The 13,336-nt window shown below is 54.5% G+C and overlaps 6 protein-coding genes across 6 annotated transcripts; 5 read left to right on the forward strand and 1 right to left on the reverse strand.

The window, feature by feature from the left end:
- Nucleotides 1-41: 41 nt before the first annotated feature.
- BZA05DRAFT_442606 (kinase-like domain-containing protein) lies at nt 42-764 on the forward strand (the record flags this gene model as incomplete). The annotated part of the gene is made up of 1 exon (XM_051486763.1): nt 42-764. The coding sequence occupies one exon, from the start codon at nt 42-44 to the stop codon at nt 762-764; it is 723 nt and encodes a 240-aa protein (XP_051342153.1).
- Nucleotides 765-2,090: 1,326 nt separating this feature from the next.
- On the forward strand, nt 2,091-3,710 carry BZA05DRAFT_390108 (uncharacterized protein). Its single transcript, XM_051482852.1, has 4 exons — nt 2,091-2,574; nt 2,651-2,676; nt 2,745-2,888; nt 2,946-3,710. Exons 1-4 carry the CDS (start codon nt 2,382-2,384, stop codon nt 3,372-3,374), a joined length of 792 nt encoding a protein of 263 aa, XP_051342154.1. The 5' UTR covers nt 2,091-2,381; the 3' UTR covers nt 3,375-3,710.
- A 95-nt stretch (nt 3,711-3,805) lies between these two features.
- On the forward strand, nt 3,806-8,086 carry BZA05DRAFT_221585 (nucleoporin Nup120/160-domain-containing protein). The gene is made up of 6 exons (XM_051479726.1): nt 3,806-4,656; nt 4,708-6,870; nt 6,929-7,104; nt 7,156-7,268; nt 7,324-7,532; nt 7,593-8,086. The coding sequence occupies exons 1-6, from the start codon at nt 3,993-3,995 to the stop codon at nt 7,910-7,912; spliced, it is 3,645 nt and encodes a 1,214-aa protein (XP_051342155.1). The 5' UTR covers nt 3,806-3,992; the 3' UTR covers nt 7,913-8,086.
- BZA05DRAFT_221596 (F1F0 ATP synthase assembly protein Atp10) lies at nt 7,930-9,488 on the forward strand. The gene has a single exon (XM_051479728.1). The coding sequence runs from the start codon at nt 8,260-8,262 to the stop codon at nt 9,283-9,285; it is 1,026 nt and encodes a 341-aa protein (XP_051342156.1). The 5' UTR covers nt 7,930-8,259; the 3' UTR covers nt 9,286-9,488.
- Nucleotides 9,394-10,406, reverse strand: BZA05DRAFT_221590 (uncharacterized protein). Its single transcript, XM_051479727.1, has 2 exons — nt 10,232-10,406; nt 9,394-10,182 (listed from the first exon to the last, which is right to left on the reverse strand). The coding sequence occupies exons 1-2, from the start codon at nt 10,289-10,291 to the stop codon at nt 9,562-9,564; spliced, it is 681 nt and encodes a 226-aa protein (XP_051342157.1). The 5' UTR covers nt 10,292-10,406; the 3' UTR covers nt 9,394-9,561.
- Nucleotides 10,407-10,647: 241 nt separating this feature from the next.
- BZA05DRAFT_390113 (ribosomal L29 protein-domain-containing protein) lies at nt 10,648-11,688 on the forward strand. Its single transcript, XM_051482853.1, has 4 exons — nt 10,648-10,762; nt 10,886-11,022; nt 11,134-11,359; nt 11,432-11,688. Exons 1-4 carry the CDS (start codon nt 10,760-10,762, stop codon nt 11,435-11,437), a joined length of 372 nt encoding a protein of 123 aa, XP_051342158.1. The 5' UTR covers nt 10,648-10,759; the 3' UTR covers nt 11,438-11,688.
- The last annotated feature ends 1,648 nt before the right edge of the window (nt 11,689-13,336 follow it).

Here is a 13,336-nt window from a genome sequence, read left to right on the forward strand (position 1 = left end):
TCCCCCCTCACTCGCTCCACAACCTCAACAACCACCGCATGATGTCGCCCAGCGAAAAAACCCTAATATCCCAAGGCGCGGAAGCGCTCGTGTACAAAACGACGTACCTGACACCGACGCTTCCCGCGCTGCTCAAATACCGCCCAGCCAAGCCGTACCGGCACCCGACGCTCGACGCGCGCCTCACGAAATCGCGATGCCTCGCCGAGTCGCGACTCCTGATCCGCGCGCGCGCGCTGGGCATCCCCGTGCCGGCCGTGTACTTCGTCGACGAAGCGCGCGGCGAGATCATCATGGAGTGGATTTCTGGCGCGAGCGTGCGCAGCGTGCTCGACGCCATGCTGGCGGCGCCTGGCGGAACACAGAAGGTCGATCGTGTCATGGTCGAGATGGGGAGGGTCGTGGGGAAGCTCCATGCTGCCGATATCGTCCATGGAGATCTCACCACGAGTAATGTCATGGTGCGCCTGCGGAGGAGGACGGGGTTGCTCGCTGATACCTGTGAGGAGGAGGAGGTGGTCGCTGATGGTGGCGAGGTCGTCCTCATCGATCTGGGGCTCGGGAGTATGTCCACCGCGGAGGAGGATAAGGCGGTTGATCTATATGTGCTGGAGAGGGCGTTTTTGAGTACTCATCCCAAGGCGGAGGGGCTGTTTAAGGACGTGCTGGCGGCGTATGAGACGAGCTATAAGGGAGCCAAGCCGGTGCTGAAGAGGCTACAGGACGTGAGGATGCGCGGGAGGAAGAGGAGTATGTTGGGGTGAATAGATGGAGTTTACCCATGGAAATCATGGAACGTCGTTCGCTGGTTGGTGTAGTTTTCGGTACTATGCTCTCTACACTCTCTGCACGATTCCAGCCCAGGTACAGCTCCCAGTTGCACTCGAGTGATGATGCGGCGAAGGACACTAGCTAGACCACCGCGGGGACATACACGACGCAGCATTCTCCGGTCGGCTATGGTTCGCCCGCATCAGCTGCGGCTCGTGAAGCTGCATCGAAACACATGTCACAAGAGTTCAATATCGGCATGCAATTGCACATGTAGACATTCACAGCCGAACTACCTACTATACCCTAGGTACTCGAATCTGATACGTGAGCGGCCCGTAATATAAATTTCTCCGGAGAACAGTGGGACCTTTTACTTCGGATCCCCAACCGGGAGACGGACTGGACTGCCCACTCTTCCGGTCAAGATGGAGGTCCGAACATGCTTCCGAGTGGAAAACCAAGCTCCCGTCGGATGACGGGGGAATGGAATTTTGGAATGGAATTGAGCCTTGTCAACCTCCAAGGGGTGGGGGCAGTGCGGTTGCCGCGTATGTCACTCGCTCCGGCGCTGGGGATGCTCATCTCTGCGCGTTTGTACCGTGGTTTCTCGTCCCAGTGACGTTCGTTCGAACGGGCAGATTGGATGCTTGCGCCTCGGGGGTCCCGGCTGAGTGGTGAGTGATTAGCCCGACCGACATGCGGTGTGTCGTGTTGTGGGACGACGGCGCTTGCAGCTTGCACGTTGCAATCCTTACTCGTATCCGTAAATACCTCCATACGGGTATCTACGCAACTACGGTACTCTACTCAATCACTGTATGTGGAGTCTCGATATGTTACGGAGCGTCGTAACAGGAGAACACAGCCCGAGGAAGATGACCGCTGTCTCAGAGAAACCATCCCGCCAATGCTGTGCTGAGTGAGAAGGACGATCTTATGTGCCTTGCTTGGATGTTCGATTCGACGCAGTAGAGTAAATACGCCTGCAGGAGGAAGGCTACAGCCCACCGTATGCACTAGCAGTTGGGCCATCACTACTCTATTTATCTCACCCCGAGAACATCGTCATGGGGATGGATGGGATGGGCACAGATGGCCGTGCCGGTTAACGTTTGCCGACTCGACGCACACTATTTATGCGGCTAGGCGGGGGTGGCGGCGACTCGGTGGCTGCTGAAATTTTGGAAGTCCGGGTCTGGCCTGATGGTTCATTGGCGGTGGCCCCGGATCATTCGGATCCGAGGAGGTACCCAGAGGTGAGCGGAGTTACGGTGGGGAACGAATAATCGATGGGAGGCGCACCACCCATCCGTCCATGCGACGATGCATGGAAGGATGGAGTGCAATACAAGTAGAGTCGAGACCCGCCCCGCCAAGGATGCTCCTGCTTGCTTGCTTGCTTGCCTGGCCTTAGTACCCAAGATCCCCTCCCTCCTCCCCACCCCCGTTGATGCAACTGCTGCACTGCTGCCGCCTGCTGTCTAAAGCTCTTCAGATTCACTCTTTTTGTGTCTGTCCTTTCGTTCAAGTTACTCTCTCTCCGAGTTATTACTATCTTTGCTCCCCCGGTAGCAAGTGAAAGCAAGAAACAGAAACAAGCTATAATCATGCCTGTGATTCGGAACCCATTTCGCAGGAACCCTCCGCCACCGGCGCCCCGCACCGCTTCGACTTCGTCGCCGCTGGTTGAGCAGCTGGGAGAGGATCGGGCGGACGATGCTTCCAACAAATCCATCAAGTCCGCTAGCGCCATCAGCATCGTGAAGAATGACGACGAGAAGAATACCTACAAGATGAGTGGTGCGTACATAGCTGCCCCGTCTCCTTGACGCTGTTCGGCGAACAAGCTCGACTAACGGATCCCATGTGTGTGTAGTGGTCAATGGCGGGGTTTACCTCCCAGTGAGTTCGATCCGGTTCCAAGCGCAGTCGGTTGCGTCGAGTTTCTGACGTCCAGTGTTATTTTGCAGCCGTCACCAACCGAGAAAAAGAGCTTCTCGTTCCTGAAGCGAGACAACTCCTCGACGTCGATCAAGAACAGACCACCTCTGACCCCCTTGGAGGAGCCATTCACCATCTCGCGAGAGTCGTTCGATTCATACCGGAGGTCATTTGTCAGTGCAGCAGCGCCTCAGATCGTGGACTTGTACATACTGACGATTTTGCTGTAGGATATCTCTGCGCGGTCACCAATCAGCGATGTTGCGCCGGGAAGGAACAGCTTCGACATCCGACCGACAACGGGAGTGACGGGCCGTGCGAGTATGGATGTGCGCCCGTCGCGGATGAGCCTGGACGTCCCCGCCAGAATGAGCCTGGACTCTCGACCGCCGCCTTCGCGAATGAGTCTTGACCAACGGTCGCCTCGTATGCCTCCCACAGTAAAGGACGTCGAGGAGCCGAAAGACGAGTTTGAGGATGTGAAGCTTGACGACGGACCACGACCTAAGAAGCTTGGACTCTTTTCGAGATTTGGCGGCGAGCACAGCTCGAAGGATGCCGCCTCCAAAGAGCGGCCGTTAAGTGGCCTCTTCAGTCGCAGAGAGCACACTGCGGAGACGGAGCAGGAGAGTGAGCTGAAGCATATGGACATGAAGTAATTGGCCGGCTGGTGTTCTGGGTGCTGGGAATGATCGGTTGCCCGCAGCTGCAACCACACGACTCTTTTGCGTGTTACGGTGCGGTTTCGAGGCCCCACGCGGCGTCGAGGATGCCATCAGGCACTCGTCTTTTTGGTTTATAGACACGTATTTTTTTCCTTTTATATCATGCGGGTCATGGCGTAATACTTGAGACGGGGTCGGGACGCTTTGGGTGCGTGTAATGGAGGACTGGTCGGGTGTATGAATGTATTTACGAATGGCATGTATCTGGTCAGTAGATAACGCTCTTTTTACTATGAATGGAGTAATTATGTCTTTGAATATACATTGAGGGTGGTTGTGAATTCATATACTGGAACTCCTATGATCAATGGTGACGCTGCTGCTAGGGTGGTTCCATGCTCACACTCCCGTGATTCTTTGAACCCCAAACATCTTCACGTCTCCCAACTCAGGTACCTGCTTTCCTTACACACCAACACACAATCCAACCCACCCACAACACCATTACCAGCCACCACCGCTCACACCACTCCCACAGATCGCGTAATCCAGCAGCACCCCTCACCAAATCGCTGCCTACGATACGCTTTTCCAATCTCCACAGGCAGAGCCATGACCGATCGACCAGCCTGCCACCTCTTCAAGCAGACGCGCATCAACCTTGACTGGGCCGAGAAGAGATCCACCACCGTAATCGATGTCCCCCTTCCGCACCATGCCGGGCGGTCAAGCAGGAGCTTGAACGTGAGGAAGAAGAGCAAGCGCCAGGAGCACCCCGACACGGAAGAGAAGTTTAAGATTGCGCACCATGCCAGCACGGCGTCGATCTACTACCGGCCTGCCGACCGCTTTCCGCGCAGCATCCTGTGGCGGGTAGTGGAGGACTCATATGTGCTGTCCGTGGCGGCGGTGGACTTTACCAGACCGGAGTCGCAGGGGGAGTTGGAGACTACGTTCAGGTTTTACTTCCCCGAACAGATACAGCCGGGCACCGTGGGTTTCGCGGACGCGCCCAATCGCGACGAGCTAGTGATATATGCGTTGACGCGCGACGGTGTGCTATACACGCTCGACCTGACTCCGGAGTTCTTGCTGCGGAATTCGTTCCTGAAACGCGGCTCGCAGTCGACTGACTACTGCACCACATACTGCCCGTCGACGTTCACCCTGCACTCGCCGCACTTTCTACTGTCGATCAGCAACCTGTCTCTGATCGTTCCATTACAGGATGGCAATATCCTCAAGCTGGACAGGGAGCACAAATCTATCGCGGAGAGTGAGTTTGCTGATGTCCGGCGGTCCGGGGCGCTGCTTACTGGTCATTCAGGTTCCGACCCCACGGTTGCTAGTTACACGGAGAAGACGTTCAGCGACAGTGGTTATTTCGGTTTCCTGAAGAATAGGATGCCCTGGGTTGGGGCGGGTACCATTCAATACGGTCACAACAGCGTTACGCACTCTACCGTCGTTTCCGCAGTTGCGTACCATCCCACGACCAACCGACAGGATGCCAAACCATTACTGTTCACCGTGTCCGTAGATCACTCATTGAAGGTTTGGTCGTTGGAACAAGGGACCCTTATCCGCGCGACCGACCTTCTCAACGAACCGCAATCTGCACAGGTCAAGATGAAGACATGGCTGGACCCTGCGCCATCCCATCTGTTGGCAATCATCGACAAGTCGTTCCAGCCTGACCACAGCTTCTACCTTGTGTCGTTCTCTTCTGCTGCGACTGGCAAGTTCAAGTTCTGGGCTGTGTCGAAGTACACGGGTGAGGGCGACCACCTGGAAGGACAGTTCAAGAACCTGGTCGACTTGTACCCAGAGGATACCTTCAATGCCAGGCCGCCGAGTGTCACTGCTCCCTGGATAATATCGGAGTTCAGAATAACTCCGGCCTCGACAGAGGGTCCCACCATCTTCGACCTCTGGGTTCTCTGGAAGAGCGACACAAACTTCCAGGTCCAGAATGTCCGGTTCGACATCTCAGATGTCAGAAATACCTGGGGCCAGTGGACAACGGCAACATCTGATTCCCTACACAACCCTCCGAGACCGGCAACTTACTCGGAAACCTCTGAGGATGTCTCGGAGCACTGGATGAAGTGGATATTCTATCCTGGACGCTTTCCGGATACGGTCCTCGAATCAGCGCTTCGAATTTACGAAAATAACTTTCTCGTACCCAGCACAGCGAGCACGACGACTGAAACAGTTCAGGCCAGGATTGCCAAGATAGTTGGTGCAGCGGTACGGATCGAGAAGGGCGGGGAGGATGAGCAGTTGAAATACCGAAACGAGCTGGATCTGCAATGGGACCGCTTTTCTCGGCTGTGCATAGAACTGGACAAGCAGCGGAGAGAGGCGCTGTCACTTGTTTCCGACCCGCTGTCCGGATTCGTGTGGACTGTGAACGTCGATGGAATCACCGCACTTCGGGAATGCACCGAAACCGAGGTGATCTGGCACAACCTCGCCACGTACAAGAACAGCCTCGACACACTCTCCAACCGGACCGCAAAGAGATTAGGAGCGGGATTGAAGGGTACTGAACTGTCGGACGTGATGACACTCGTCTCTGCGGCCAACGAATTGAGTGAATCCCTGACGGAGTCTGCGATCGATGCGTGCATGATGAGACTACAGCAGGAGACGATCAAGGACCCAATGTACGCCGTGTCGGACTTGATGTGGACCTTTTACGAGAGATGTCTCGAGCAGGAAGTTCCGCAGGAGACTTATGACAAGATCGAAGAGCTCTTTGACGCAATGCAGGATCCAGAGGCGGCTTTCCAGTCGCTGATGGCCAGTCTTTACAACCAGCCAGACTCACATGCTGGTCAGTCAAGACTGACTTCATTCGGCGCAAAGGTGCTGGTGGGAGGATCGCAGGAGGTCATCCAGGTCAACTACGAGATGCTCTCGCAGCTGGTATTCTTGTTGGTCTATGTAGCCTTTGCGGACGAGACGCGGAGGTTCGCGAGAATATCCAGCCCGGAAGCCCTCTACGGCCGCCTCCTTGGGTACGTTAGGGAGTACGAGGTTCTGGGTTGGATGGCACGGACTTCTGCACAGTTGGCCCTGCCGTCCACCGCCTCCCCGACCGATGACATCTCCCGGGCGCTGACAGATCTTCACGTCTCCGGAGAGAGCACCGTTGTGCGCCACGGCAAGCGCGGATCCGTTCTCCAATTGGTGTTGCCAGACAATTTTGGCCCGTCGCTCTACGGATCTGGTCGTCAGGCTTCGGTATCCCTTTCTCTCTGCATACGGAGGTTCCTGGCCAACCTCGACCTGTTCGACCGTGGCAATGGAGTCACGAACGTTGCTGCAGCTCTGATCAAGATCAACGCTGGACCTGCGGCAGAGTTTGCGAAGTTCCTGCCGCAGACCCCATGGGGAACATACATGAAGGCTAGGACCCAGTTGAAGGCCCGTAGCTTTGCGATGGCCTTGGCTACTTTCAATAGAGCGGCTTATGGGATGTGTATGTTTCGATCGTGTCCTCGCCTGAAAATTTTGGTTTGGCTAACACTACTGCGTAGCGATTGCGCCTAGATCGGCTTACTCGGCGGTTGATGTTTTCTCTGCAGAGTCAGGTGCTGTTGGGTGTGGATTGGCACATTACCATCTGCACGTTGGTACTCTATTCGAGGAGGAAGACGCCTCCGAATATGTTGTGGATGCTTGCAATGCTGCCCTTCTGGAAGTCGGCGAATCGGTAGGCTCCGACTGGCTGTGCCGTCAAGGATATACACTAATGTCACGATAGGAGGAGACGCCGCTCACTTCGGAGATCTTGCTAAAGTACTTCCGCGCGGCACTTAAGGTCAGCCTATTCGACGAAGCCTATTTGGCTCTTGCCCAATACTCTGACGAAGCTCTGTATGTTTTCCTCATCGGTTGATATATGCTTTGCAATTGCTAATCGCTTCGATAGGCGGCATGCGGGAGTTCGCGACTTGGTCACGGCTATGGTCACGCAGAATAAGGGAGAGCGACTTTGCTCGTACCCGTGGATCGGATTGCAGGACGAGGTGGATGATGCGCTGAAGTACAAGTGCCAACAAATCCTTGACGTTTCTGCCGGTCCGCCGTTCCACAAGGTGCTTTACGCTTGGCGCATCCAGAGGGGAGATTATCGCGGAGGTGAGTTGTCAAGATGTCTGCGGTTGTGGTTATGGTTTAGTATGCTAACTCGGGCTACAGCGGCATACATCCTCTACGAAAGACTGCAGCGATTACGCACCGCGAACGTTGGCTCCAACGATCCCAACTCTAGAGTCGTTGCGGATGGATATTTGGCCTTGATCAACGTCCTCTCGTGCGTGAGTGAAGATCAGGCCTGGATACTATCGGAAACGCGGGTCGATGCGGACGGTGTTGCAAGTGGTGGAAAGAGGGCGAAGCTAGATGGCTCGCGGACAACACACAAGCGCGAAGTCCTGACGCTGGCTGATATTAAGGCAGAGTACCAGACGGAAGTGGAGAGGGTCGGATTACTGCTGAATGGAGGGTTCTTTGTATAATCAATCGATTTCTTCTTCTGTTGTGTAAAATCTGGGCAGGGGTTTCCATAGCATTTATTCACTCACACGGGGTTTTTTTGGAGGATGGATGGTTACAAGTCCGACTGCTGATAACGAGGTTTCTCTATTTTTTATGTTTGTTTGATGGGTTTACTGGGAGTTTTAACGTCATGGTTTGTCTGTCTGTCGTTTGCTTGACGAATCGCGAACTAGGTACTCTAGCCCGAGTGATATACCGTATGATGTCTTAATCAATGAATGACATGACGTTCCTGCATGCGGGCAAAGCTAGCTAATTCCAATCCGAACCTCAACCCCACCACCGCCCTCACGCACGCACATCCGCAATGCCACCACGAATCCCCCCCATCCGCACCCTCCTGCGCTCCTGCAGCAATTACCAATCGCCGCTCCGATCGCTCCTCCAGCAGCAGCAAAAACAACAGCTCTACATCAAAAATGCCGTGCGCCTGTCGTCGACCTCACCAGCTGCTCCCCCGAAGCCGTCCACACCCACCCCTCCAGCACCTCCCCCACCAACAGCGCCCAAATCCCGCCCACCACCCGTCGACCACGTCCCACTCACGGAGAAAGAATTCCGAGCGGCGCGTCCCCCGCAGCTGATCCGACCAATCGGATTAATGTCGCCTCCACAGCCCGGCGAGAACAGCGGGGTCGACACGCGGTCATGGCAGCAGCGGCGCGACGACTTCGTCGACTATGAGAAGCACCTCTTGAAGCGGCAGCGGCTGGCGAACGAAATGGCCACGCCGTACTTCCGCGATTTCTCCCGCATGTCAAAACAGTTTAAGGGCAAGAGCTGGTTTGCTCCAAACTTACTGTTTAGGGCGGATAAGGCGCTGTTTTTTCCGAATCTTATGGGAAGAACGCTTAATACGGGGGAGAGACTGAATACGACGCTCGCGCTGTATGGCAGGGTGAGTGTCGTCACGGTGTTCTCGTCGATGTGGGCGGAGAATCAGGTTAAGAGCTTTGTGGAGGGGCTGGAGAGCGAGGTGCCTGCCATGACGATCGACGGCGGCGAGAAGGCGCAGAGAATCGATATCAATGTCGAGGAGAATTGGCTCAAGGCCCTGATGGTCAAGATGTTTATCCCACGGCTCCAGGCTAGGTTGCCGCTCGAGCAGCATGATCGCTACTTCATCGTCACTAAGGGCGTCTCGAAGGATGTCAGGCATGATATGGGCCTGTGGAATAGCCGCGTGGGCTATGTCTACCTCGTCGATTGGAACTGTAGGATTCGCTGGGCTGGGTCCGGAGTGGCCGAGCCCGAGGAGAGGGCCGCGCTTGTAAAGGGCCTGCGGAAGTTGGTGGAGGATCATCAGAAGTTGAAGCTTGCGGGTGAGGAGTAGGGAGTGGAGAGGTGGTTGTATGATATTCTGTGTATATTAGGCGAGCTTAGATGGATAGATCTAGAGCAGCATCGTGGAGTGAAGGCAAAGCGAGACGAACTATTGATATCGTACACCATACAGCAAAGCACCAAGCAAGCAAGCAAACGCCGAAACAGTAATACAACACTATTCGATCAATCAATACTACAAGGAGGAACTCAAAATGCCCGGCTGACAACAAGATAATACCAAGCCAAATCAAATGTACCCACACTCCATACACACCTTACATCTCTACCGAAAGTATAACACCATCAAGAAGCAGAATGCCACCAACGAAGCCATGATAACGCTATCCCTCCTCTTCCTCGTATTAATCTTGGAGATGATAGTGTTCACGCCGGGAATCTGACTAGCGGCATACATGGCCCTCCTGTTCAACTGCACGAGTCTCGTCCGCTGCTCGGCAAAGTCCGCATTAATCGCATACGCCTGTCCCAGCACGGAGTCTGCGATATTGTTCGAATGGTCTATCCTGGTCCTCTCCTCGAGCATATACTCCGCTTCGGAGCGGCCATCTTCCATGCGCGACGCGGAGCGGTACGCATTTATGTCGTCGCGGACAGAGTGTAGGAGGTTAGCACGGTTCCGCGACTCGGTGATGGCGGACTTCAGTCGCAGGAACTCTCGTCGGTGGTCTGCGAGCGTGGACCGGTGGAGTGTGAGGTTTTGGAGTTTGGCGGCGGAGGAGTTGACGGCGGATTCGGAGTCGAGGAGGCGCGACAGCGACGAGACCACCGCTTCGCGCCGCGAGAGGATGTCGGATAGCGACGCTTCGGTCACGGACTCGTCCTTCGACGGCTTTGGCGAGGGAGACGTCGTGAAGGTCGAGTAGGTTTGGAAGAGGTTCTCGGTCTGCGGTGGTTAGTTGGTGGGAGAGCTGAGGTCGGACACTAGCAACTACCTGTGATTCTAGCGAACGAGCTTGCTGTCGCAACTGCGCCCAGCTACCGGAGGAGGCCATGTGGTGCTATTGCGGGTGTCTATGTTTGAGCGTGGTTATGCAGCGGTGCGAGTTGATTTGTAGGTAAAGTGCGGTACTGTGGAGTGTGCATACAGACGTATGGCGGGCGGGAGCTGCAAGCAAGTGGCAGGCAGCAGGGTCCAAGCTTCATCATCTATGCTAGCCGACGCCACAGCAAGACTGCACAGCCTCGGGCATTCAAAGATGAGATGTTGAGATAAGATCCTCGACACCAACCTGATAAGATTACCAAGTTTATCTTATCGTCTGAACTCTTAGGGCATAACCCTCACCCCCACACAACCACCCCAACTGACTGCCACAAATGTTTTGTGTGTGCACTGCAAACTCCGACTAGCATTTTCGACATAGCAACGACGCCCGCCCAAATCGTGAAATTAACGAACTCACGACAAATCCCGCCCAACACCGAACCCCTCGCCAACACTCCCTTCGACAACAGACGCCATGGTACGCACGATTCCCCCCCATTGTGCGACAGCGAACGAACGAAAAAGAGCGCGATTGTTGGATTGGGAGATTGGGGAGGATTTGAGAGGGAGGACGAAGTGCTGACTGTTCACTTCGTGACAGCCCGGGGTTAAAGCAGCACAACTGTGGCCTAAGTCCAAGGAGGATCTCGGCAAGCAGCTCGATGAGCTGAAGAACGAGCTCGTCACTCTTCGCGTCCAGAAGATTGCCGGTGGTGCTTCCTCCAAGCTCACCAAGATGTAACCACTCCCGCTCCCGCTCGTACACCGACCGACACATACACCAGCCATCCGACCGCGACGTGTATAATTCGAAGTCAGCAATAGAACTAACGTTATCCTGCTATGTAGCCACGATGTCCGCAAGTCGATCGCCCGTACCTTGACCATCCTCAACGCCAAGCAGAGGCAGCAGCTCCGTCTGTTCTACAAGACCAAGAAGTACATGCCGCTTGACCTCCGTCCCAAGCAGACCCGTGCTATCCGTCGGCGTCTCACCAAGCACGAGTCTTCCCTGAAGACTCAGAAGGCTACCAAGAAGGCTACCTACTTCCCTCAGAGGAAGTACGCCATCAAGGTAAGATTCCCTTCTTGAACACGGACAAGCAACGGGAGGCGGAGGCTAACGTGGTGTGTTCCGAACGTATAGGCGTAAAGGGCTGGGCATTCTCTTGGGGTATCGGGCTTTTTTTTTCGATGGCGTTTCGCAATGATAATTAAAAAATACTCCGCGAAATGAGATAGTCATCGAAATCTTGGTGGCCACCTTGGTGCGCAACGTGATAGGGTGTGTAGGGCAGACTACGTTCTGTGCCAGCCATGGTCGAGCGGGACTACATGTAACTGCCAGAATACCAAATATCGCCCCTTGAGGCCACAGAAATATCACGACACAGTTGTACCTACGTCTCAAAGCGTGCTGTGGATTGAGTGCCGTAAAGCATCCGGAACCGCTACCGCAAGCGTTTCAGCCCTACAAATCATCACCGTCCTATGTATAGTATCAGAAAGCCGAGCAACTCATCAGGAACGAGTAGCGACGTAGGCGCGCATCACGGGCCGATCACTTGCAGACAATTAAAGCTTTTTTTGAACTTGCGGTGATCACATGTAGAAATTCTAGGACGGGCATGTGCTTGTGAGAGCAGAGAGCACGCAGGTCATGGGTAAATGATTGCATAGGTAGCAACTAGTTCTCAGACTACACACAGGCTGTGGTGTTTGTTCGTTCTGATGGATAAGTGAAACAATCTTGTTAACATGCGTAAGCCATCTTGTTGCTCATTCGCGTCGATTCGCGGCTGCTGGCGCACCATAGGGCGGGGGCCTGGATATAATTTAGTAACAGAAAAGCGGCAGAAAGGTGAAGTAGAAGCACGCTTATGGACCAACTTTTGGACCAGAAAGTATGAAATCTTTGAGATCATAACTAGCAATGGTCTTGTATGTGAAGTAGGTACTTGCTTCTGTATGTAGTGGAACCTGATCATCGTGAATGGTTGTTACCCTCCACCATCAACGACTCCTGAATAGTCTCTGGTAGATGTATCATGTATCATAGAACCGCTGATGAGACCTCCACCGCTACATAAGGATCCCCACTTCTCGTCCACCTCCCATCATCTCCCTAGCACTCCATCTAGCCCGCGTCCAATGGGAACAACGGAGTGTACGGACACCTTCTGTAACTTCAATGTTTGCTCACTCACTTTGACGCTCACTATTTTGATGCCCACATCCATCAGTCGAATGGTTGATAAACCGCATCAGCTCAGCGGAAAGCTCCTCCTTCGAACGACTTTTGAGTGAATTCACCAAAGCATTGCGACTGGAGTTATTTCCCAACCATCGCCAGGATATCGTCCACCAGGAACCCACGCTCGGGCTGAGGAACATCGTGTTCTGGGCCACGGTCACTAATCAGTGCGAGTGATTCATTTGCAACGTTTGGGAACACGAAATCTTTCAGGAATCTGAGATGTATGCACGGGCTAGAGGACTGGAGTTTGCCAGCACGGGAAAGGACGGGACTGGCAGCATATGAAGCGTTCGTTTTCAGTGAGGTTTGGGGGGGTTATTTTGGAATGGTCCACAGAGCTGCTGACCATTTGAAGCCGGAAAAAGGTTGTGCGTTCCAACCAAAAGCCTTCGAAGAATTGATTCGGTATGAGGTATGCATACGGCCTATCTAGATCATGGTAATATCTGCCCATACGCACTCCGTTTACACGCCACTGTCCAACCCTACTTTCGTCGAGCGGCCCGATGTGGCTTCCCCTGCCCTCCGCCCCGGCCTGTCCCAGCAATGAGGTAGAGCGCACCAGATAATTGACACTACGAAACAATCGTTTTCCGCTCCCTCTACCACTCCACCTCACCCCCTGCCTCTTCAATAGGAGATGTCATGAAAGAAGGTGTTGGGAGGAACCGTGGGAGTGACCCGGCTCCTCAAGCTCAGCGCTCTCCTCCTCTTCTCGCCTCAGCTCCACCGCCCCCTCTGCCCCCTCCCTGAGCTCCCACTCGGACTCCTCGCTGGCTGCATCTTCCTCAGCGA

Source organism: Tricharina praecox (assembly GCF_024521635.1).
Source record: "Tricharina praecox strain CBS 144465 chromosome Unknown BZA05scaffold_5, whole genome shotgun sequence".
In the NCBI taxonomy this organism is placed as follows: domain Eukaryota; kingdom Fungi; phylum Ascomycota; class Pezizomycetes; order Pezizales; family Pyronemataceae; genus Tricharina; species Tricharina praecox.